This window comes from Bubalus bubalis, chromosome 8, assembly GCF_019923935.1.
Source record: "Bubalus bubalis isolate 160015118507 breed Murrah chromosome 8, NDDB_SH_1, whole genome shotgun sequence".
Lineage (NCBI taxonomy): Eukaryota > Metazoa > Chordata > Mammalia > Artiodactyla > Bovidae > Bubalus > Bubalus bubalis.
The window spans coordinates 32,083,868-32,107,735 of record NC_059164.1 but is presented as its reverse complement, the minus strand read 5'-3'; the positions used below and the strand labels follow the sequence as shown (position 1 = coordinate 32,107,735).

General features: G+C 38.9%; 1 protein-coding gene across 1 annotated transcript in view; it reads left to right on the top strand.

Moving 5' to 3' along the window:
- LOC102395798 (ATP-dependent translocase ABCB1-like) overlaps positions 1-23,868 on the top strand; it is a 94,663-nt gene that overhangs the window by 35,839 nt on the left and 34,956 nt on the right. The window contains 10 exon segments of the mRNA XM_044946550.2: positions 7,149-7,220; positions 7,222-7,280; positions 19,341-19,512; positions 20,805-20,918; positions 21,062-21,144; positions 21,146-21,164; positions 21,252-21,377; positions 21,484-21,686; positions 22,570-22,718; positions 22,721-22,740. Coding sequence (XP_044802485.2) covers positions 7,149-7,220; positions 7,222-7,280; positions 19,341-19,512; positions 20,805-20,918; positions 21,062-21,144; positions 21,146-21,164; positions 21,252-21,377; positions 21,484-21,686; positions 22,570-22,718; positions 22,721-22,740 — 1,017 coding nt within the window.

The window sequence follows — 23,868 nt, the reverse complement described above, 5'->3', positions numbered from 1 at the left end:
ACTTTTTGCAATATTTAGCTATAATATTTTCTACATGTGAAGTAGAAGTTTGTAGAATATTACAGAATATTTTCCCCCTCATTCCATCATATTATCTTCTTCTTCAAAGGCATGAAATACATGTTGTTGTAAAGTTTAGACATTATCTCATTTAACAGAGGAAGAAATTGAAGTTCTGAGAACTCTTATTAATCTATTGTTCAGACTAACACAATGTTTGAATGGTGTTCTTGGCTAAACTGCATCTCTGTTTAAATATTTGGCAAAAGCCTTTGTGTTAATTGATTTTTCTGTTTACTAGAATGTTAGGCAAGTCAAGTGGCAGATTCTTCATATCAGTATTTGCTGAAAAACTGTTCTAAAATATATTGATGTTTGTTCTAGTTAAGTTAGGGGGAAAAGCAATAAGTTAATCTTTTGATAATTAATTGTGCATTACTTCAGATACTATTTAATATTTTCTTAAAAAAATTTTTTAATATAAATTTATTTATTTTAATTGGAGGCTAATTACTTTACAATATTGTTTGGTTTTGTCATACATTGACATGAATCCGCCACGGGTGTACATGTGTTCCCCATGCTGAACCCCCCTCCCACCTCCCTCCCCATACCATCCCTCTGGGTCATCCCAGTGCACCAGCCCCGAGCTCCCTGTATCATACATTGAACCTGGGCTGGCGATTCATTTCACATATGATAATATACATGTTTCAATGCCATCCTTCCAAATCATCCCACCCTCGCCCTCTCCCACAGAGTCCAAAAGACTGTTCTATACATCTGTGTCTCTTTTGCAGTCTCGCATACAGGGTTATCATTACCATCTTTCTAAATTCCATATATATGCATTAGTATACTGTATTGGTGTTTTTCTTTCTGGCTTACTTCACTCTGTATAATAGGCTCCAGTTTCATCCACCTCATTAGAACTGATTCAAATGTATTCTTTGTAATAGCTGAGTAATATTACATTGTGTATATGTACCCAGCTTTCTTATCCATTCGTCTGCTGATGGACATCTAGGTTAATTGTCTGGTTGTCAGTCTTACTAAAAAAGAAATGAGGCCTGGTGGAGGAAGCTGCTTTGTCCTTGTTATTCTGAGACTCTCTTCTGTAACTCAGAGGCACCAGGGCAAGAAGGCAGACCAGGAAGAGGCTTGGCCCCAGCAAGCTTCCTACTCCAGAAAGCCTCTTTTGATCTTTGCATGCAATTCTCTAACCCCGCCCAGAGACACTGGGTCAGCTGGGGGCAAAGGGAGGGAAAACTACCATATCCTACTCCTACTGAGGTGGTCCAACCTTAAGAACACTTTCACTCCCTCAGGTAGCAGAAGCAGAGGCCCCAGCAACTGCAGACAAACCATGCTGACGAAAGTAATACCACAAACACTCTGAATGTAAATTAACTCACAGAAGTAGGTTAAGAAAGTGAAAGTGAAAGTGAAGTCACTCAGTCCTGTCCGATTCTTTGCGACCCCATGGAGTGTAGCCTACCAGGCTCCTCCATCCATGGGATTCTCCAGGCAAGAATACTGGAGTGGGTTGCCATTTCCTTCTCTAGTGGGTTAAGAATTATATGCTAAATCCCCAAAGGGTAACAGCTTGCTAAAATAAAAGACTTTAAATAGGACCCAGAGTCTCCTAACATAATAGACACCACGCCCAGAATATAGTTAAAAGAAGACCACTTGTCATACCTCGAAAATCACAACTTGAATGAGAAAAAAACACTTAACTGACAGGCGCTGATACAATTCCTATGTCAGCATTGTTTGGCATGGATTTTGGAATAGTCATCAGAAAAATGCTTCACTAATCAATTACCAATTATCCTAAAACAAAAGGAAATAGAAAATATCAGCAGTGAAAAAGAAATTAAGAAAAAAGGACAGAATGGAATTAGATAACTGAAAGGTACAGCCGTAGAACAAAAGTCACGATGGAGGGGCAACTCTTGTTGAGTGGAGAGGACAGGATAGAGTCAGTGGACTGGAAATAGAACAATACAAGTCGCCCAGCACGAAACAGAAAATGAAAAGAGCCTCAGGGACCTGTGGGACAGTAATACGATATAGAACATTTGTGACCACCAGAGTCCCAAAAGAAAGGAGAGAAGTGAGGCTGAAGGAATATTGGAAGAAATAATTGCTGAGAATATCCAAGGTCTGTGAAAGACAAACCTTCAAGTCCGAGAAGCTAAGCTAACCTCAAACAGGATAAACCCAAAGAAATCCATGCTAAAGCACATCATAGTTAAATCATTGAAAACTAAAGACAAAGAAAAAAGTTGAAATTGGCTAAAGATGAACAGCACATTACCTACAGGGAACACCAATTTGAATGACAATATATTTCTTATCTGAAACCATAAAGACCAGAAGGAAGTGGCAAAGTATTTTTCAAGTGCTTAAAGAAAAGACCTGTCAACTGTGGATACTTGGTTAAAGTATTTTTTTAGGAATAATGGGGGAGATAAAAACATTCCCAGATCATGGAAGACTACAGAGGAACTTTCCATTAGCATACCTCCTATTAAAGACTGGCTAAATGAAGTTCTTCAAACAGAAGGAAAGTGATACAAGGCATATTGGAGCATCAGGAAGGGAAAAGGAACAACAGAAAGAGCAGGAATTTGGGCCTTTCTTTTCCCAGGAGATTTCTAAATCATATTTGGTGATTGAACCCAGAATTAAAAGTGGCAAAATGTTGATACCAGTAGATTTTTATGTCACCTATGAATATTGTGACATGCAGAACAACTAAGATGAAACAGTGATTAAAGAAATCTATTCTGTAAGTTCTGAGCTCCTGTTCTCCAGGCGCAGGCAACTCTTACTGGAAAAATTTACTGGACATTTAAAGAGGAATTGACACCAATTTTATACAACCTCCCCTAGAAGAAGGAAGACTTTATCTGCTTTCCCCCAAAAGCGGGAACTCTTGCTCTGTAAAAACCATGTAAAGGAGATGAAAAAACAAGCTACAAGCTGGGAAAAAAGTAACATGCAAGTCGTATATCTGACAAAGGATTAGTCTTTATCCAATATATAAGGAACTCTCAAAATTTGATAGTTAAAAATCACCAAAACTATTTAATAGAAAAACCTGTAATCACTTTTTAAAATCCAGATACGTATTAGAATTATCTTGGAATTTTTTGAAAAATACCAATGCCCAGGTATTGCTTTTTTCCTCCAGAGTTCCAGATATGTTTCTAATAAGTAACCATGTTTCAAAACCACTGGACTGTATAATGATCTTTAATTTTATTTAGTTTGTTTCACTTTCTATTTCTTATTCAGTGCTGGCATTTCATTTAGTTTGTGTTTTCCAATTTATCCATCTCTCTTTTTTTTTTCATGTTCTTTCTCAAGCCTTTATCGAGCATAGTAGAAAAGCTTTTGTCTACATATATATAAATAGTATGTATAATATATATTTTTTAGAAAACTTATAAACTTTTGCCCAACTGAAAAAAAATTGATGACATTTTGATTCCACTTGTTTGACTTAGGATAAATAGAATCCTTGATTTCTAATTAAAAAATAAATATGCCACAAGCAACAAAGGTTTACCGTATAGCACAGAGAACTATAGTCAATATCCTGTAATAACCTGTAATGGAAAATAATCTGAAAAATAATGTGTGTTTATGTATAACTGCATCACCTTGCTGTGTACCTGAGACACTGTAAGTCAGCTATACTTCAATAATATATATATATTAAGGAAAAAAAACAACCCCGAATGAACCAGTTAGGGAATGGGCAGAAGAGATAAACAAACGTCATCAGAGAGGTTATACAGGTGGCAGGACAGCACATGAAAGGTTGTTTAACAGCGTTAGTCGTCAGTGAAAAGCAAATTAAACTTCAATGAGATAGCATTATACATCTACCAAAATGGCTAAAATAAAAGTGAAACCCCAAATGCTGCTGAGATGCAGAGAAACAGGGTCAGTCATTATTGGTGGGAGTGTAAAATGGTATTCAGCCTGAAAAAATAGTTTGCGATTTCTTATAAAACTAAACATGCAATTACCATACAATCCAGCAGTTGTATTGGACATTTATCTAAGAGAAATTATGTTCGTGTATTCACTCAATCTGTATTCAGGTGTTCATAGCAGCTGTATCAGTAATAGCCCCAAACTGAAACAACCCCAGACACTCTTGAACAGGTTACTGGTTGAGCAGCTGTGGTACATCCAGTGATAAAAGGAAAGCAGTACTGATCACACACAGCCTGGATGAGTCTCTAGAGATTTGCACTTGGTGAAAAAGGCCAGTCCCGAAAGGTCACATACCTTATGCTCCATTTATATAATATTTTTGAAATGACAAACAGGCAGAACAGTTTAGTGGTTTTCAGGTGTTAGGGATGGTGTGGAGGAGAGAAACGAGGAGTAGGAAAGGAGGTGGCTGTGGCTACAAAAAGCAGGACCGAGGGATCCTTGTGATGGAGTCGTTCTGTATTGTGACTGTCGTCACGGGAATCTAACAGGATCACGTTGCTTGGAACTAACACACACACACGAGTGCGTGTAAAACTGGTAAATCTGAATAACATCGAATTAATGTTAAGTGTTAAATTTTTGGCTGGGATGATGTTCTGAAGAGATGTTGGAGATGTTGTTTGGGGAACACCAGATAAAGGGTTTATGGGATCTGACTGTCTTCCTTAGTGTCTACTTTTGTGTCTACACTGTCTGCCTTTGTGTCTACAATTATCTCAGAGTAACAAGTTAAAAAAAAATAAAGCATGTATAAATTATCCCAAACAAAATGAAATAAAAACCTACACTGAGCACTAGAAAAAAGGGACAAAGATGAAGGCCAAAACATCTGTCATGGTCAAAACTATTGCTTCTGAATGTATTAGTTTACACAATATAAAGTGGCCTGTGTTAGCTTTTAACTTAAGAGGAATAACAATTTCATGTGTCTGGCACTAGTGCAATTAGGCTTTGTTAAAAAAAAATTAGTGGCCTTTGGAAGAAGGGATGAGTTAGTGAAATTTGATAAAGTTTAGGTGGGTGATTGTAATAATGGAAGTATCACCATTCTGTTATTTTATATTAGAGGAACAGTAAAGTTGACTTTTCACATCCCTGAGAGTGTTCTTGCCTGGAGAATCCCAGGGACGTGGGAGCCTGGTGGGCTGCCGTCTCTGGGGTCGCACAGAGTTGGACACGACTGAAGCGACTTAGCAGCAGCAGAGAGTATTTGAAAGTGTTTTTTTTCTTTCAATAGACATGATCTGTTAAAAAACAAAACACTTCATGAACATTCTACTGTATTCTTGCCTAAGGATATGCTTATCATTATGGAAAATCATAGAGAAGCCAGGTTTACTGAATCAGTTGGAATGGTACTTGATATTTCAACAATAAATTAGAATAGCATGTTTTGAAACTCCTCAGTCAAAAATAGTTCTGCTCATCTTCTTTTGTCAGCTGCTTCTGGTGTGGTTGATGGTTGAGGTTTTCAACAAGAGCAGAGAAACAGAGCTAAACTGTATTGTATGCACTTCTTGCCTTATGCAGACCTGTTTGTTCAGGGATGACAGTGATCTCCCTGGGTCAGGCCCAGCGCTGTGAGCAATTCTGGCAGATGTGATAGGGCAGCCCCAGGCAGGTCATTTTGAGAGGTCGGGAAGGTCTAGAGCATCAGAGGGTTGTTGTTTGGGTACCAAAGAAGAAGGCGCATAGAGTACAACATCTGCACATAGAACCTGGTTAGTAAAGGCTCGTTTGCCCTCACCCACCCATTCCTATATCTGTCATAGCTCCTTTACTTTCGCACACAGCAGAGGAAGAAATGCGCTCTTAAAATCAAAACAGCTTTGAACTTTTTATGACAAGAAGGAATAGACTGTTGTTACTTATACAAATGAGTCCACAGATGCTATAAATTATTTATTGAAAGTAAATTTCAGGTAAAAATAGTGCTCCTTTGCCCATGCCAGTTGATTCCGTTTTAATCACAGGGCCCTCTGGGATTCCACACATGTCAGTGGCTGGTTTTATTTTTTTCTTTTTAAATTTTTTTTTAATTTTATTTTATTTTTTAACTTTACAATATTGTATTGGTTTTGCCATATATCAACATGAATCCACCACATTTATACACGTGTTCCCCATCCTGAATCCTCCTCCCTCCTCCCTCCCCATACCATCCCTCTGGGTTGTCCCAGTGCACCAGCCCTAAGCATCCAGTATCGTGCTTCGAACCTGGACTGGCGACTCATTTCATATATGATATTATACATGTTTCAATGCCATTCTCCAAAATCATCCCACCCTCTTCCTCTCCCACAGAGTCCAAAAGACTGTTCTATACATCAGTGACTGGTTTTAGAGAGAGATTCACTCCAGTGGCCACTGATTCATGCTGTGAAGCCTTAAATCCTGGATATTTCACTTATTAGCAAATGACTTAACCTCTTTTTCGTTCCATTTCCTCATGTATTGAGGGGGGGAAATAATGCCTACTTCTTGGTATAATTGAGAAGAATCGGTGAAGGAGATCCTGTGTATGTAAAGGACCCAGTACTGTTCCTTCCAGAGAACAGATGCTCAGGGACCAAACAGAAAAATCAAAGAGCGTCCATGAAAGAGACCTCCACGGTGGCCCAATGTCGTGCTCGAAGCCCTGGTAGAAGGAGCTCTGCTTCCCTGCCATTGGAAACCTCCTCGAGGTCCTGTCACTGCACAGTGCTGGGTCCCCTGTGTTCTCCTGGCCTCCTACCTTGGCATTTCTGAACCAGAGTATAATTAGCAACTGCTATGTTGAGTACACCTATTTTTTTTTTATATACTGCCCCATTTTCTGTATTTATTGATGTTTAGAGTATACACTTCTTTTTAAGATGTAAAATCTCCCCCAGAGTCCCAGATTTATTTATTTGTATAAGAATCCATGGGGTATAGTGAGAAAGTTGAAATTTTACTTTATTATATACCATCTCAGTCCAAAAAGAAATGGCTACAATATGTATACTAAAAAATAGGACTTCATAACCAAAGACGAGTAAAAGATTTATATACAGTACAGTATACTATGTGCAAGCGGCATTTGTGTACAAAAGGTAAAATTAACTTGTTAAAAAATTTAAATTATCTGTAATTGCATTTTTAAACAGATACTGTCTTCATTTACTGATCAAGAACTTTTGGCATATGCAAAAGCTGGAGCAGTAGCTGAAGAGAGAAAAGGTCTTAGCGGCTATTAGAACTGTGATTGCATTTGGAGGACAAAAGAAAGAACTTGAAAGGTTTGAGTCTCCTTTTTTAAGTTGGTAGAGATGTTAAATTCTGTCATCTTAAATGCCCTTCAGGTTGCTGGTGATGATTCTAAGGGTATTCTCTGTTGTATATGTTTCCTTAAACAGCTTCTTGGATATATTACAGCATAGTTAATATTCTGGAAAAGTTGTGATTCTAATTGTTGTAATTCTTCTTATATCTGCTCATTCAAAGTGTTTTCTAGAGTCTCCTAGGTGGGTAGTGAGATAAAATAGTTTCTTAAGGCTGAAACATAATTAATATCTGATGATAATTTTTCTCCATCAAATTAATTCTTGATTCTCTAAGAATGAGTATTTTGTGGTAGATGGATAGGGTCATTAAGTCAAAATAATGGTTACTTCTGGGGGAGGTGAGGGGCTGGTGATAAAAGTGGGGCACCTGGCAGGGGCATCTTGATTCTGACGTTGTATTTCCTGACCTCAGCTGTGCTTACATGAGTGCTCACTGTATACTCTTTAAGCTGTACACACTGTGTTTGCAGGGTACTTTTCTCATATGATACATTTCATACCCATAAAGATGTCCTCTGAGAGATTTGTGATGGCTATGTACCTGTCATAGTTCAGAGGAAAGCAGTATCTGTGCTCTATCTCATTTTTTGCGAAGGATTCTGCTTTTGCCTTAACATGAGTCTGACTAAAAAATGGAAAGTCTTGTTTCATTGCTTTGCAAATACCCAGTCAAATGAAGCCCCTCTTCTCTTGGAGCGTAAATTCTGGCAGGGGCAGGGGACAGATTACAAACAACCACAGGTCAACAACATATCTAATGTACTAGTTGGGGTAAATATTGTTTGGGGAAGTTAAATACTCCATTAGAGTCATGGGGGGGTACTGTTTCAAGAGTGTATTCAGCAAAGTACTTTCTTAATAAATGTCTGAGTAGAGACAGAATGAAATTTTAAACTTGGCGTTCATTTCCAATTTTTCTCAATGGAGAGGTGTATCAGAAAAAGAATCTCTTTACCAACATGGGGCAACAAATCTTATCTGATTCTGCCTAGTTATTGCGCCAAGGCGGGAAGCATCTCTCTGTAGAAATCAAAATTGCAAGCCTCACCTTCATGTGCTGCTAGAGTCTGAATTTATAATACTCTGAGCACCAGGGAGCTCTCTCTTCCTGAAGCTGAGGGTTTCACATTAAAAATCAATCCGAGTCCAGTGGTAGCACTAAGGTGTTTGGTAGAAGAAATTTAAAAATTGCTGAAAATTCATGAACTAAGCAGCTAAATTAAGAAGTTAGAAAAAGAATAACAGAGAAAAGGAAGTATAAGAAGGATAAAGGATTAAGAGCAAAAAGATTTTAATAGAAAATAAAGATAAAGAAGCAAAGTTCAGTTCAGTTCAGTTGCTCGGTCGTGTCCAACTCTTTGCGACCCCATGAATCACAGCACACCAGGCCTCCCTGTCCATCACCAACTCCTGGAGTTCACTCAAACTCATATCCATCGAGTCAGTGATGCCATCCAGCCACCTCATCCTCTGTCGTCTCCTTCTCCTCCTGCCCCCAATCCCTGCCAGCATCAGAGTCTTTTCCAATGAGTCAACTCTTCACATGAGGTGGCCAAAGTATTGGAGTTTCAGCTTTAGCATCAGTCCTTCCAAAGAACACCCAGGCCTGATCTTCTTTAATGGACTGGTTGGATCTCCTTGCAGTCCAAGGGACTCTCAAGAGTCTTCTCCAACACCACAGTTCAAAAGCATCAATTCTTCGGCGCTCAGCTTTCTTCACAGTCCAATGCTCACATCCATACATGACCACTGTAAAAACCATAGCCTTGACTAGATGGACCTTTGTTGGCAAAGTAATGTCTCTGCTTTTGAATATGCTTTCTAGGTTGGTCATAGCTTTCCTTCCAAGGAGTAAGTGTCTTTTAATTTCATGGCTGCAATCACCATCTGCAGTGATTTTGGAGCCCAGAAAAATAAAGTCTAACACTGTTTCCACTGTTTCCCCATCTATTTCCCATGAAGTGATCGGACCAGATGCCATGATCTTCGTTTTCTGAATGTTGAGCTTTAGGCCAACTTTTTCACTCTCCTCTTTCACTTTCATCAAGAAGCTTTTGAGTTCCTCTTGACTTTCTGCCATAAGGGTGGTGTCATCTGCATATCTGAGGTTATTGATATTTCTCCCGGCAATCTTGATTCCAGCTTGTGCTTCTTCCAGTCCAGCATTTCTCATGATGTACTCTGCATATAAGTTAAATAAGCAGGGTGACAATATACAGCCTTGACATACTCCTTTTCCTATTTGGAACCAGTCTGTTGTTCCATGTCCAGTTCTAACTGTTGCTTCCTGACCTGCATACAAGTTTCTCAAGGGGCAGGTCAGGTGGTCTGGTATTCCCATCTCTTGAAGAATTTTCCACAGTTTATTGTGATCCACACAGTCAAAGGCTTTGGCATAGTCAATAAAGCAGAAATAGATGTTTTTCTGGAACTCTCTTGCTTTTTCAGTGATGCAGCGGATGTTGGCAATTTGATCTCTGGTTCCTCTGCCTTTTCGAAAACCAGCTTGAACATCTGAAAGTTCATGGTTCACATACTGCTGAAGCCTGGCTTGGAGAATTTTGAGCATTACTTTACTAGCGTGTGAGATGAGTGCAATTGTGCGGTAGTTTGAGCATTCTTTGGCATTGCCTTTCTTTGGGATTGGAATGAAAACTGACCTTTTCCAGTCCTGTGGCCACTGCTGAGTTTTCCACATTTGCTGGCATATTGAGTGCAGCACTTTCACAGCATCATCTTTCAGGATTTGAAATAGCTCAACTGGAATTCCATCACCTCCACTAGCTTTGTTCATAGTGATGCTTTCCAAGGCCCACTTGACTTCACATTCCAGAATGTCTGGCTCTAGGTGAGTGATCACACCATTGTGATTATCTGGGTCGTGAAGATCTTTTTTGTACAGTTCTTCTGTGTATTCTTGCCACCTCTTCTTAATATCTTCTGCTTCTGTTAGGTCCATACCATTTCTGTCCTTTATCGAAAGAAGCAAAGGGTTGACAAAAAATCATAAATAATTTTTATGAAAATATGGATAAATAATGAAGTAGTATTTTACAGGTTTAATCAGGAACAAAATGAAAGAGAAAAGGAAAAACATTGCTACAGATTTTTAAAATATTACTTTAAGAATTACAGTTTTATACCAGTAATTAAAAGTCCCTGATAAGATAGATGATGTCCCAGAAAAATATAGGTTAAAATTCTCACTTAAGACAAAAACTTGAGTAGAACCATAATTATTAAAGGAATTGAATCCAGTTTAAAATCTCCGTCTTTTGCCTTTCATATACATACACACATAAACACGCAAAAACCACCAGGTCCAGATAATTTTCCAGACAGATTTTAACAAAACTTCAAGAAAGAGATAACCCCATCTTACAGAGATTGTTTGAGAGAATGAAAAAAACATATATAAAGTTGTAAGTTCATTTTATGAGGCTAGTATAACCTTGACATCATAACAAAATAGCAGGTATATGAGAAAGGAAAATTATAAGACAGCTTCATCTAAAACATAGATGCAGAAAATCGAGATAAATTATTTGCTAAATGAATCAATGTGAAAACTATCATCAGATTAAAAAAAATTTCTGAACCTGATGGCTTGATCCCATAAGTGCAAAGATGATTTAACTTAGGAAATCCATGAATATCATTAACCACAGTAGTAGATTGGAAGAAAGACATTTTGTTTTGATGGATGAGGTAAAAATATTAATTACAGATGATTCATGACAAAAACTTTCTTAATTTAATAAAGAATATGTACCAGATACCTACAGGAAATTTTATTAAATGGTAAAATGTTAATAGCATTCCTTTAAAATAATGAAACAAATATTTCTGCTAGCATCATTTCTATTTAGGCTTGTACTGTTACAAGATAATAAAATTAAGGAAAAAATAAGAGTAAGAATAAAAAAGAAAAGTTATTAGGTTGGTAAACAAAAAGCAAAACTGTCATTCTGTATAGAGTATGTGATTGTCTACATAGCAACTCCAGTAACAGTGTTATAAGGTCTGCAGACCAACAATGTACGGGAAGGCCTCTGGGTACCTGCTGACAGTTCAGGGGTAAAAATGGCATTCCTGTGAACAGTTAGAGAACATGTAGTGCTCCGTCAATTCTAAGGTGCACGTTTTTCTCTTGCAATTCATCAACTCTGAAATTGAGACAAATCCTACAATCAGAGCCATCTTACAATTGCTGTGGGTCTGGATTGAGAAGCTGAGTTCTTGCAGGAAGGATTTGTGTTTGCTTCTGCCACTCACTGGGGGCACTATTAACCTGAGCCCGTGTACATTATATTCTTTGTCTAGGAGTTTTTGAACCACACTGGTGAATTCATATTTTTCAGACCTGCATAAGCATTGCCTTTATGGTTCCGGTTCCCAGGGGACATGTTTCCCCCCCACCCTCATCTGTTGTCAAGGTTGAGACAAGCAGGCTCTCCTGCTGTCACTTTCCATGGTGCACATGGTTATTATATTCAGTCTATGGCCTTTTGGGTCCCTGCTGTATATGGAGTGTTCTATTAAACTCCTTTATTAATGTTGCATAGAACAACATGATTATAATACTTCTTAGATTAATGGCATCCAAAATTTGAAGAACATGATAATTTTAGAAGATATTATTAGCAATGAAAAACTATAATGATGTATAACCTGGGTGTAAGGAGGGAAAGGTGTCAAGTCCAATATTCAAAACTTAAATAAATCTTATTTTAGTTCACTGAAAGTTTAAAGGAATTGAAAGTATTTTTTAATGGAGTGATCAAAGTAATTAGATCTAAGTAATTAGATGGTGATTGCAGCCTTGAAATTAAAAGACGCTTACTCCTTAGAAAGAAAATTATGACCAACCTAGACAGCATATTAAAAAGCAGAGACATTACTTTGCCAACAAAGGTCCGTCTAGTCAAGGCTATGGTTTTTCCAGTAGTCATGTGTGGATGTGAGAGTTGAATTATAAGGAAAGCTGAGTGCTGAAGAACTGATGCTTTTGAACTGTGGTGCTGGAGAAGACTCTTGAGAGTCCCTTGGACTGCAAGGAGATCCAACACAGATCCAACCAGATCAGTCCTGGGTGTTCATTGGAAGAACTGATGTTGAAGCTGAAATTCCAACACTTTGGCCACCTGATGCGAAGAGCTGACTCATTTGAAAAGACCCTGATGCTGGGAAAGATTGAAGGCAGGAGGAGAAGGGGATGACAGAGGATGAGATGGTTGTATGGCATCACCGACTCAATGGACATGGTTTTGGGTGGATTCCGGGAGTTGGTGATCATAGGGAGGCCTGGTGTGCTGCAGTCCATGGGGTGGCAAAGAGTTGGACATGACTGAGCAAATGAATAAGTAGATACAGATTTTTTTGTTTTATTTTTTAGAGAAGATAGTGATCAACTTTTTTTTTTTTAGCATTTTGTTTTATTTTATTTTTTAATTTTATTTTTAAACTTTACAATATTGTATTGGTTTTGCCATATATCGAAATGAATCTGCCACAGGTATACATGTGTTCCCCATCCTGAACCCTCCTCCCTCCTCCCTCCCCATACCATCCCTCTGGGTCGTCCCAGGGCACCAGCCCCAAGCATCCAGTATCGTGCATTGAACCTGAACTGGCGACTCGTTTCATACATGATATTATACATGTTTCAATGCCATTCTCCCAAATCATCCCACCCTCTCCCTCTCCCACAGAGTCCAAAAGACTGTTCTATACATTAGTGTCTCTTTTGCTGTCGCGTATACAGGGTTATTGTTACCATCTTTCTAAATTCCATATATATGCATTAGTATACTGTATCGGTGTTTTTCTTTCTGGCTTACTTCACTGTGTATAATAGGCTCCAGTTTCATCCACCTCATTAGCACTGATTCAAATGTATTCTTTTTAATGGCTGAATAATACTCCATTGTGTATATGTACCACTGCTTTCTTATCCATTCATCTCATTCATCTGCTGATGGACATCTAGGTTGCTTCCATGTCCTGGCTATTATAAACAGTGCTGTGATGAACACTGGGGTACATGTGTCTCTTTCAATTCTGGTTTCCTCGGTGTGTATGCCCAGCAGTGGGATTGCTGGATCATAAGGCAGTTCTATTTCCAGTTTTTTAAGGAATCTCCACACTGTTCTCCATAGTGGCTGTACTAGTTTGCTTTCCCACCAACAGTGTAAGAGGGTTCCCTTTTCTCCACACCCTCTCCAGCATTTATTGCTCATAGACTTTTGGATAGCAGCCATTCTGACTGGTGTGAAATGGTACCTCATAGTGGTTTTGATTTGCCTTTCTCTGATAATGAGTGATGTTGAGCATCTTTTCATGTGTTTGTTAAGCCATCTGTATGTCTTCTTTGGAGAAATGTCTATTTAGTTCTTTGGCCCATGTTTTGATTGGGTCATTTATTTTTCTGGAGTTGAGCTGTAGGAGTTGCTTGTATATTTTTGAGATTAGTTGTTTGTCAGTTGCTTCATTTGCTATTATTTTCTCCCAGTCTGAAGGCTGTCTTTTCACCTTGCTTATAGTTTCCTTTATTGTGCAGAAGCTTTTAAGGTTAATTAGGTCCCATCTGTTTATTTTTGCTTTTATTTCCAATATTCTGGGAGGTGGGTCATAGAGGATCCTGCTGTGATGTATGTTGGAGAATGTTTTGCCTATGTTCTCCTCTAGGAGTTTTATTGTTTCTGGTCTTACATTTAGATCTTTAATCCATTTTGAGTTTATTTTTGTGTATGGTGTTAGAAAGTGTTTTAGTTTCATTCTTTTACAAGTTGACCAGTTTTCCCAGCACCACTTGTTAAAGAGATTGTCTTTAATCCATTGTATATTCTTGCCTCCTTTGTCAAAGATAAGGTGTCCATAGGTGCATGGATTTATCTCTGGGCTTTCTATTTTGTTCCATTGATCTATATTTCTGTCTTTTTGCCAGTACCATACTGTCTTGATGACTGTGGCTTTGTAGTAGAGCCTGAAGTCAGGCAGGTTGATTCCTCCAGTTCCATTCTTCTTTCTCAAGATCGCTTTGGCTATTCGAGGTTTTTTGTATTTCCATACAAATTGTGAAATTATTTGTTCTAGCTCTGTGAAGAATACCGTTGGTAGCTTGATAGGGATTGCATTGAATCTATAAATTGCTTTGGGTAGTATACTCATTAACAAGCAAATGGGCTTACACAGTTATATTCAAAGATTCATTTTTATGTGTAGAATTATTTCTTCAGAAGATGTTATTTACTGGACTCTGTCTTTGAAAGGTCCCCTAGAAAATTGGAAATTATTGGAAATTAGTTTTTCTTGAATATCAGGAATAGACTCAAGACTACAACCTGATGGCCTAAGGTTCTAAGGAGTGGGTTGCCATTTCCTTCTCTAATCTTTGAATAAAAAATAGAAAAATATCTTTGTTAATCAGTGCTCAGGCTGATTTCTTTATACATTCTAGCATTATTCATATATTAAATGCTGACATTCTTATAGAGTTTGAATTAACTTAATTAAGCAGTGTTTTTTTTTTTTTTTAAGTAGATACAAATACGTAACCAGGTCTTCAAAAATTATAATAAACTTTGAAAAACCAAAGTAGCCCTCACTGGATTTTTTTTTTAACATCAAAAAGCTTAAAAATCAATTATCTGTTAAACAAAATGAAAATTTAGAAATGTTCTCAAAATATGGATATAATTATGTTAAGCCCTCCAGAATATGACAGAAATACTTTCCTGAATTTTATTCAATTTTAATTTTACTTATGCATTAGGTGATATTTGGTATTCATATCAGAATTTCCTTGAAAAGCTGTTTCTATCAATTATTTCTTATAATGATTATTCAAAAAGTAAATGTAAAAATGTTTTAAACAGTTAAAAACCTAAGAAAAGGAAGTTTCAGGTCATAATCATATTCCTCTGTTTAAGTTTTCAGATAATTCCTAATGCTTCATCAGTTTGTATTTAGAACACTACACTTACCTTCCCTGTTGATGTGAACCTTGTAAAAGAATTAGCACATTTCCTCAGGCAATGAGTTATAGGAAGTCTATATTATATGTCTTGGACATCTTGATATGCTACTTTTTCTTTGCCTTTTTTGCCCTCATATGATCCCTGGTCAAAGTAATAAGGTGGAAGAAAAGAGAAGAAAGGGAGGGAGGAGAGCAGGAAGGAAGAAAAAAATCATCAGAGGCATGAATTAAATGATGAATTGTTTAAATGTGTTTTGAAGGAATCAAAGAATGTGCTGATGAGGGTGAGCAGGACAAGTTTACTTTAACCATGGTGGTCAAGGAAGGCACGCGTGTTGGATATTTGAGGTTTCCTGGAGGCTGGTACTTGAGGGAAAAGAAAAAGCCTGCTGTAGTCGAGTAGGGACACAAGAGTCTTCCAGGTTTCCCGAGGTGGCAGAGACTTTAGTATATTCTAGAAAATATCCTAAGGCTTGTGTGACTGGAGCTCGGTTGAGTGAGAGGAGATTGAGGTGAAGAGGGGCTGTTGAGGGTGGGTGGGGGCCAGAACATGGGGACTTGCATGTCCTGGTAAGGAGTCAGGATTTAACTCCAAGGGCACAGGGACGCAGTTGAGGGATTTAAACAAGGGAATGACTGACTACTTTATATTTTTAAATCATTTCTCTGTCTGTAATTGGTCCGGTGAATGGATGAAAGCCATAAAAAATTTGAACTGCTCAGAAGACTGTTGAAGTGGTCCAGGAGAAAGAGGATAAGTCCCTGGATTTGAGATTTAATTTGGAAGTAGAATTATTAAGGGGCTTCCCAGGTGACTTGGTAAAGAATCCACCTGCCAATTCAGGAAACATGAGAGACACAGATTCGATCCATGGGTCAGGAAGATCCCCTGGAGAAGGAAATGGCAGCCCATTCCAGTATTCTTGTCTGGAGAATCCAATGGACAGAGGAGCCTGGTGGGCTACAGTCCATGGCATGGCAGAAGCTTCAGACATGACTGAGTGACTAAACAATAGCAATAATAGAATTATTAAAGCTATTCTTAGACCAAATATAATTCTTCAGTTTTCCTTCTAGTTCTTACCCTTCCCTTTGTTGCTTCCACATAGATAGGAATTAAGGTCTTTACTCTGATTTTCTCTTCAAATTAGCACGTATAGTAGGATCTCTCAAATTCTCTCATAATTTAAAGTGGATTTAATTCAGTAGTATACAGTGGGGTTTCCTTGGTGGCTCAGATGGTAAAGAATTTGCTTGGAATGCAGGAGACCTGGGTTTGATCCCTGGGTCGGGAAAATCCCCTAGAAAAGGGAGTAGCTATCCACACCAGTATTCTTTCCTGGAGAATCCCATGGAGAGGAGCCTGGCGGGCTACAGTCCATAGGGTTGCAAGGAGTCAGACAGCACTGAGTGACTAACATACACACACAGCAGAAATTTTTCCTTGCTCTCATAGGTGGCTATTTGCATCATTGATAAATGTGTTCATATTACTTAAGAAGAATAGTTTTTTCTAATTGTTAGTGTTTTGTTATGTAACTTTGACCCCTTTTAGGAAATTCTACTTTACCATTTTGATACTAGAGTTTTTAATGAATTGATGATTTTAATATCTGATTTTGTACATGTGACATTTTTGTTGACAAGCTAATGAGAAAGCCTATGCAAAAGGAGTAGTGTTTGCTTCTCCTCCTTCCTTACCCCCTTCTTTTTTTCATTTCTCTCTTCTGGCATCTAAGTGATTTTCTTCCTTGTTGCTTCTTCCTGTGCAAAAGTTTCCTCTGGCTGCTTGGGACACAGCATATCACAGTGATTTCTACGTTCGTCTCGGTAAGCAAGAACTGAAATAAAGGCAAAACAAAAGTGTGAGTCATAAGCGTTAAAGTTCCTTAAATGTAATCATGTATAATTTATGCCCAGTGGTACTTTCATATCACATCAGCTCATAAAGTGGAAGACATGTATATTCAACCATTGAAGCACATTTCTCAAAAATAATTTTCTGTTCAAGGGTTATAACTGGCTAGTTGAAGATTTACATTTTTTTGGAGGCAGAAACTTTCACAATGTATTACCATTTTATCACTATAAAGTTCTGTTTAAATTTACTCTTTAGGAAGTAATCATGTAAATTTCATTGGGCCATGCCATGCTTTGGTAACTGGTTATTGATGAGGTAGTTTTTAAATGTCATGAGGGCGTGAAAGAATACGTGCTCATATCTGAGCAGGGCTTGACCTCTGCTTGTACATTCTCAAATGGAACAAATCCCCCCCAAAATTCATATAATACTGTATAATGTTTATACCATCATGTGTTTATGGATCAAAGAACTCAAAATTTACATCCTATTAGAAATAAACTCTTTGATTTCAGCAATTATGAGCTCCTCTTTTTGCAAGACAATGTTCTGACATCCTGTAGGGAGTTGTATTAAGAGAATAAGGACAGATTTACAGTCTGTTCTCTCTCTGATTGTTTTACCGTGGTTCTGTATTTGCAAAGATCCTTCTTTTTCTTTAAATCTGATCCCCATTCACTTATCTCCATATCTCTCTTAAGCGGAACAGTCTGCTATGTACCTATCTCCTTTAATTTGAATATCAGAAATTAACCACTTCCTCAGGGTTTAAAAAGTGCTCAAATTATATTAAGTGATTAGAATGAGAGGGAAATGTCTATCAGTGGTCTCCAACATTGCTTTGGTTTTTGTTTACTTCCTTGTTTTGCCCTCTTTTGTGTAATCCCCTGTATTTGCTGTAAGAATTATTCATGGGTGCTTCTCTGGTGGCTCATATGGTAAAGAATCCGCCTGCAATACAGGGGACCTGAGTTCGCTCCCTGGGTCAGGAAGATCCCCTGGAGGAGGGCACAGCAACCCACTCCAGTATTCTTGCCTGGGAAACCCCACGGACAGAGGAGCTTGGTGGGCTACTATCCTTACGGTTGCAAAGAGTCAGACACGATTTAGCACAGGACACAGTTTATTTACATGTAAAAAGTCTTAGATGGCAATTCAGAGCCCTCAGATTGCTCCTACCCATGTGTTTTTCTCATTTGGTCCTTCCAGCAGGCCCAGAAGGGGCAGGGCAGGGAGCAAACAGCCTTCATCCTAGATGTGCAGAGGTTTCAAGGACTTACTGGTATTGAGTACTTTATTTATTTTTTTTTCATTAATTTTTATTGGAGTATAGTTACTTTATAATGTTGTGCCAGTTTCTATCATACAGCAAAGAGAATCAGATATATATATATATATATGTATCTATATATACACACACACACACACCCCTGTATCCCCTCTTTTTTGAATTTCTTTCCCATTTAGGTCACCTCAGAGCACTGAGTAGAGTTCCCTGTGCTCATTAGTTATCTGTTTTACGCATAGTATCAGTAGTTGTGTATGTGTCAATCCAAACCTCCGAATTCATCCCACCCCATCTCTTCCCCGCCTTGGTGTCTGTATGTTCTCTACGTCTGTGTCTTTATTTCTATTTTGCAAAGCAGATTGTCTGTACTACTTTTCTCGATTCCATATTTGTGTTAATATATGATACTTGTTTTCTTCGGACTGACTTCACTCTGTACGACAGTCTCTAGGTCCACATCCCCACACACGTCTGTATTGAGTAATTTCTAGCATTATATCTTCATTTTATTGATACATTTTAAATGCATGCAGATTTTAAAGGGAAAACACAAGTGTTTTCATAGCTTGTGTTTTGTCTTCTATGAAACAGTATAAGTGCTGTAGTCTGCTAAGTATTACTTCTTTTATTTCACTATTGCTAAGGCCAGAGAAGATGCTTTTAGAACATGCCTCCACAAATTACTTAATTTCCATAAGACCTCAGTTTCTCCTTTTCTACAAGAAGAAATTAAAATAGTACTAACATCGTAGGGTCAAATGGAGAAAATACATGCAAAGCACCCATCAGAGGCCTTGGTGCGTCTTGAGTACTCAACAACTATCATGCTGTATTGACCCATTTTGTAAGATTTTACAAGCATGTGTGATAATTTGTTACTTCTCCCAGGTACAACAAAAATTTAGAAGAAGCCAAGAGAATTGGAATAAAGAACTCTATCACGGCCAACGTCTCTATGGGTGCTGCTTTTCTGTTGATCTATGCATCCTATGCCCTGGCATTCTGGTATGGGACCTCCTTGCTCCTCTCAAGAGAATATTCCATTGGACAAGTGCTCACGGTAAGTGATATTATAGTAAGAGATGAATCACCTTTAAAGTGTCAATGAAATTTAGTGGTGTTGGTTTGACAGTTAGAGAATATTTTTTTGAAGAATTATTAAATAATGGCCAATAAGAGTGAGTGAGAGCCTGGGATTTGATATCAGGCCGATCTGATTCAAATTCTGGCTGTGCCACTTACTGAGTGTATGATTTGGTTTAGCCACCTAGACTTCTGGAGACTCTGTTTGTCTTCCGCAAAATGGAAATGATGGGAGTAAGACGCCATAACTTTTAGTGGTGTTGTAAGGACTAATTGAGAAAATGAATATAGAAACACTTAACAAAATTTCTTCTCTGTAAGTTGTTGGATAATGTAACTACTGTGTGATTTACAAAGAAATGAACAGTGACTTTAGTCCTCTTTAACACCTGTAGAGAAACAGTGTCAAATGTACGATAAACTGATTTGGGCAAAATGAAAAAAAAAAATCTGTTCATCAGACCTCAAAAAGAATAGAGTTTGGTGGAGGGGGAAAAAAAGATTCCATCTGATGGAAAATGTGTGCTTTATCATTTACAAAATATTTTCCTGTGTACCGTTCCACCTGATACAACAACACTAAGATCGCTTGGTAGGGAAAACAGAATCTTGTCTCTTTTGCAAATAAAGAAATTGAAGTCCAGACTGTCAGAGAATCACCTGAAGACATACAGCCATTAAGTGCTTAATCCGGGGTTCAGACCTCAGGTTTCTGAGTCTCATAATAGGGTTTGAAGGCAATGGCACCCCACTCCAGTACTCTTGCCTGGAAAATCCCATGGATGGAGGAGCCTGGTAGGCTGCAGTCCATGGGGTTGCTAAGAGTCGGGCACGACTGAGTGACTTCAGTTACACTTTTCACTTTCATGCATTGAAGAAGGAAATGGCAACCCACTCCGGTGTTCTTGCCTGGAGAATCCCAGGGACAGGGGAGCCTGATGGGCTGCCGTCTATGGGGTCGCACAAAGTCGGACACGACTGAAGCGACTTAGCAGCAGCAGCAGCATACCCTGCTGATGCTCTTAACCAAAATTCTTAGCCTTTGAAGACATATGAAAATATTCCAGTCATATAGAATTTATTATTTCACTGATCCAGTAAGACTAATTCAGCATTCTCAACTAAAAAGTACTTCAATTTAAAAATAGTTTTAATAGTCAGTATTCATGTGTTATCTTGCTGTTTAAAAATTTAACTAGCAATGTTAAAAGTATGAAAAAAGCGTACTAAATACTAAGTAACTCAATGCTTTTACTTCACATTCCTCAGGTCATCTTTTCTGTATTAACTGGAGCTTTTAGTATTGGACAGGCATCTCCAAACATTGAGGCCTTTGCAAATGCAAGAGGAGCAGCTTATGAAGTCTTCAAGAGCATTGATCACGTAAGTCTGGGCTGGCCATTTATCTATCTGTCTAAAACAGTCTATTTCTTTATCACTTTTATTCAGCTCTCCACAAATGTAATTGAAAGTATTTATTGTAACCTAGTAGTTGCTTTAACCTTCTGAAATTTTATTCTGTTTAGAAACCAAGCATCGACAGCTATTCAAACACTGGGCACAAACCCGACAATATTAAAGGAAATCTGAAATTCAGAAATGTTCACTTCCTCTCGAAACGAAGTTAAGGTACAATGAAATGATTACTCAACAATTCAACAATGTATGTAGTCCTGAAATCTGTGGTTTAAGTTTATTTCTCGTTCGTTCTCATAGATCTTGAAGGGCCTCAACTTGAAGGTAGGGAGTGGGCAGACGGTGGCCCTGGTTGGGAACAGCGGCTGTGGGAAGAGCACCACCGTCCAGCTGATGCAGAGGCTGTATGACCCCACGGAGGGCATGGTGAGATGCCTCTTGTCCAGCCAGATGCTGCAGCACTGACTTACCTTAGCAGATGGCACATCACAAATCTGTGCTGTGTGGATATCACGGCTCCTTTTTATTTTAGGTCAGTATCGACGGACAGGATATCAGGACCATCAACGTAAGGTATCTGCGGGAGATTATCGGGGTGGTGAGTCAGGAGCCCGTGCTGTTTGCCACCACGATAGCTGAGAACATTCGCTACGGCCGTGAAGATGTCACCATGGATGAGATTCAGAAAGCTGTGAAGGAAGCCAACGCCTATGACTTTATCATGAAACTGCCTAATGTAAGTCTTTCTCCTCTTCGTTGTGCTGGAGGGTCATGGCATGCTGGCCTGACGCATGGGAAGTCAGGGTAGGAATATAAACTGGAGGAACTTCCCAAGGTGGCAGATCAAGATGACTCCAGATTTTAAAGCTCCAGGAGCATCAACTAGTAGTAGACATACTTTTTAAAAATATTTGCTTATTTTTTGACTACTCTGGGTCTTCATTGCTGCCAGCCGGGTTTCTCTAGTTGCGGGCAGCAGGGGCTGCTCTCTAGTTGCGGGCGAGGGCTTCTCACTGTGGTGGCTTCTCTGGTCGCAGAGCTCGGGCTCTAGGCGCCCGGGTGCCGGTGGTTGTGGCTCCGGGGCTCCGGAGCACAGGCTCAGTAGCTGTGGCACGTGGATCAGTTGCTCCGTGGCCTGTGGGATCTTTCTGGCCCAGGGTTCACACAGGTGTCCCCTGCATTGCAAGGAGATTCTTAACCACTGGACCATGAGGGAAGACCTGACATATTTTGTTTTTAATTGGGGTTGATTATTGCTAAGTTTGAGGCCTCCCAGGTGGTGCCAGTGGTAAAGAATTCACCTCCTAATGCAGGAGACATAAGAGACGATCCCTGGGTTGGGAAGATCCCTGGAGGAGGGCGTGGCAACCCACTCCAGTATTCTTGCCTGGTAAATTCCATGGACAGAGGAGCCTGGTGGGCTTCAGTCCGTATAGAGTCGTAGAGTTCGACACGACTGAAGTGACTTCACACACACACGCGCACGCACACACACACACACAACTGGACCATACTGCCTGTGAGGTTTGGGTTGTTTATAGGATTACTTCCCATCTTAAAAATCTGAGCTGAGATAGCTTATTCTGTTGTTTAATCCTCCTGTGTTTTCGGTGTTGTTTAAATTTGACACCCTGGTTGGAGAGACCAGAGCCCAGCTAAGCGGTGGACAGAAGCAGAGAATCGCCATTGCCCGGGCCCTGGTTCGCAACCCCAAGATCCTCCTGCTGGACGAGACCACCTCAGCACTGGACACAGAGAGTGAAGCGATGGTCAGGCGGCCCTGGATAAGGTTGGTGAACCTCAGTTCAATCCTAGCTGGTTTGTAAGCATAAGAACATTCCATTGTTAATTCTTCTTAATATTATTTTTAAAGAAATCTCTCCTAGAGTAATTCTTTAAGCTATTAAAACCATCAGGCCTCTCTGGATCTGTATAACTTCTATTTCTCTGGTATATTTTTAGGTAGAGATGAATAAACTTTCATTGAAAGATACTTGCACATTTTTTTAAGTTAAACAATGAGAAATATAGACTCAGATGAAAGTTGGTCTTCATTGTGCTCTTAAAAACTTAGCCTTAGAGATCACCCTGATACTTAGGTTTTATGAGTTTTTACTGTTGTCAACACGAGGAAGGTTTACATCTAGTTCTCAAGAGGTCAGATGCCTATCAAAGACAATGGGAAATGAGAGACCTCTTATCTTGAGGAGAGTGCCAGAGAGTTGATGACACTGGAATGAAATGAAATGTCCTTGACCATCAACAGAGTTCAACCTTCCTGCAGCACCTGAGTCCGTGTGACTCATTCACTGGCTAGACGTGAGTGTGTGGCCACGCCAGTCACCATGTGCTTGGTCTCTGGTGTCTGATGATAAGTAGGCTCGCTCTGTGAGGACACGGAGCGCAGAAACCTTTTCACCCATAAGTGCTGTGAGTTGAAGTGCTCCCGGTAGAACTGAAAGATGAGCTCATTTCTGCTCCAGCTATCCCCCGCTTCTAATAACAAAACAACTCTGTTTCTCTAAACATCCTGTCAGAGTATGTAACAGATTGTTGAGAAAGGAAAAAGAAAAAAGATCCCGAACAATTTTGTGGACCAGAATAGATGGAGATGCAATTGAGTCTGCTTTTTCCTCTTCTCTTTGCTTATCTGTGTTTTCTTTCTATTCTACCGTGTTACTATGTATTAAATTATTAATAAAATGAATTTAGAAAGGTTGCATTTAAAAATACCTTTTCCTGTTAATGCACATTTAGAAGGGGCATTCCACATCTCATCCTTTGAAAACATCCAAAGACTTGATCCATTGTCTTCTCTGCTTTCTAGTTGTTTCCACCTAATTTTTCTGATGTGCATTTTTTTTTCTTCCAGGACTTTTTCTCACTTCTCTTTTTCAAACTGATCGTTATACCTATT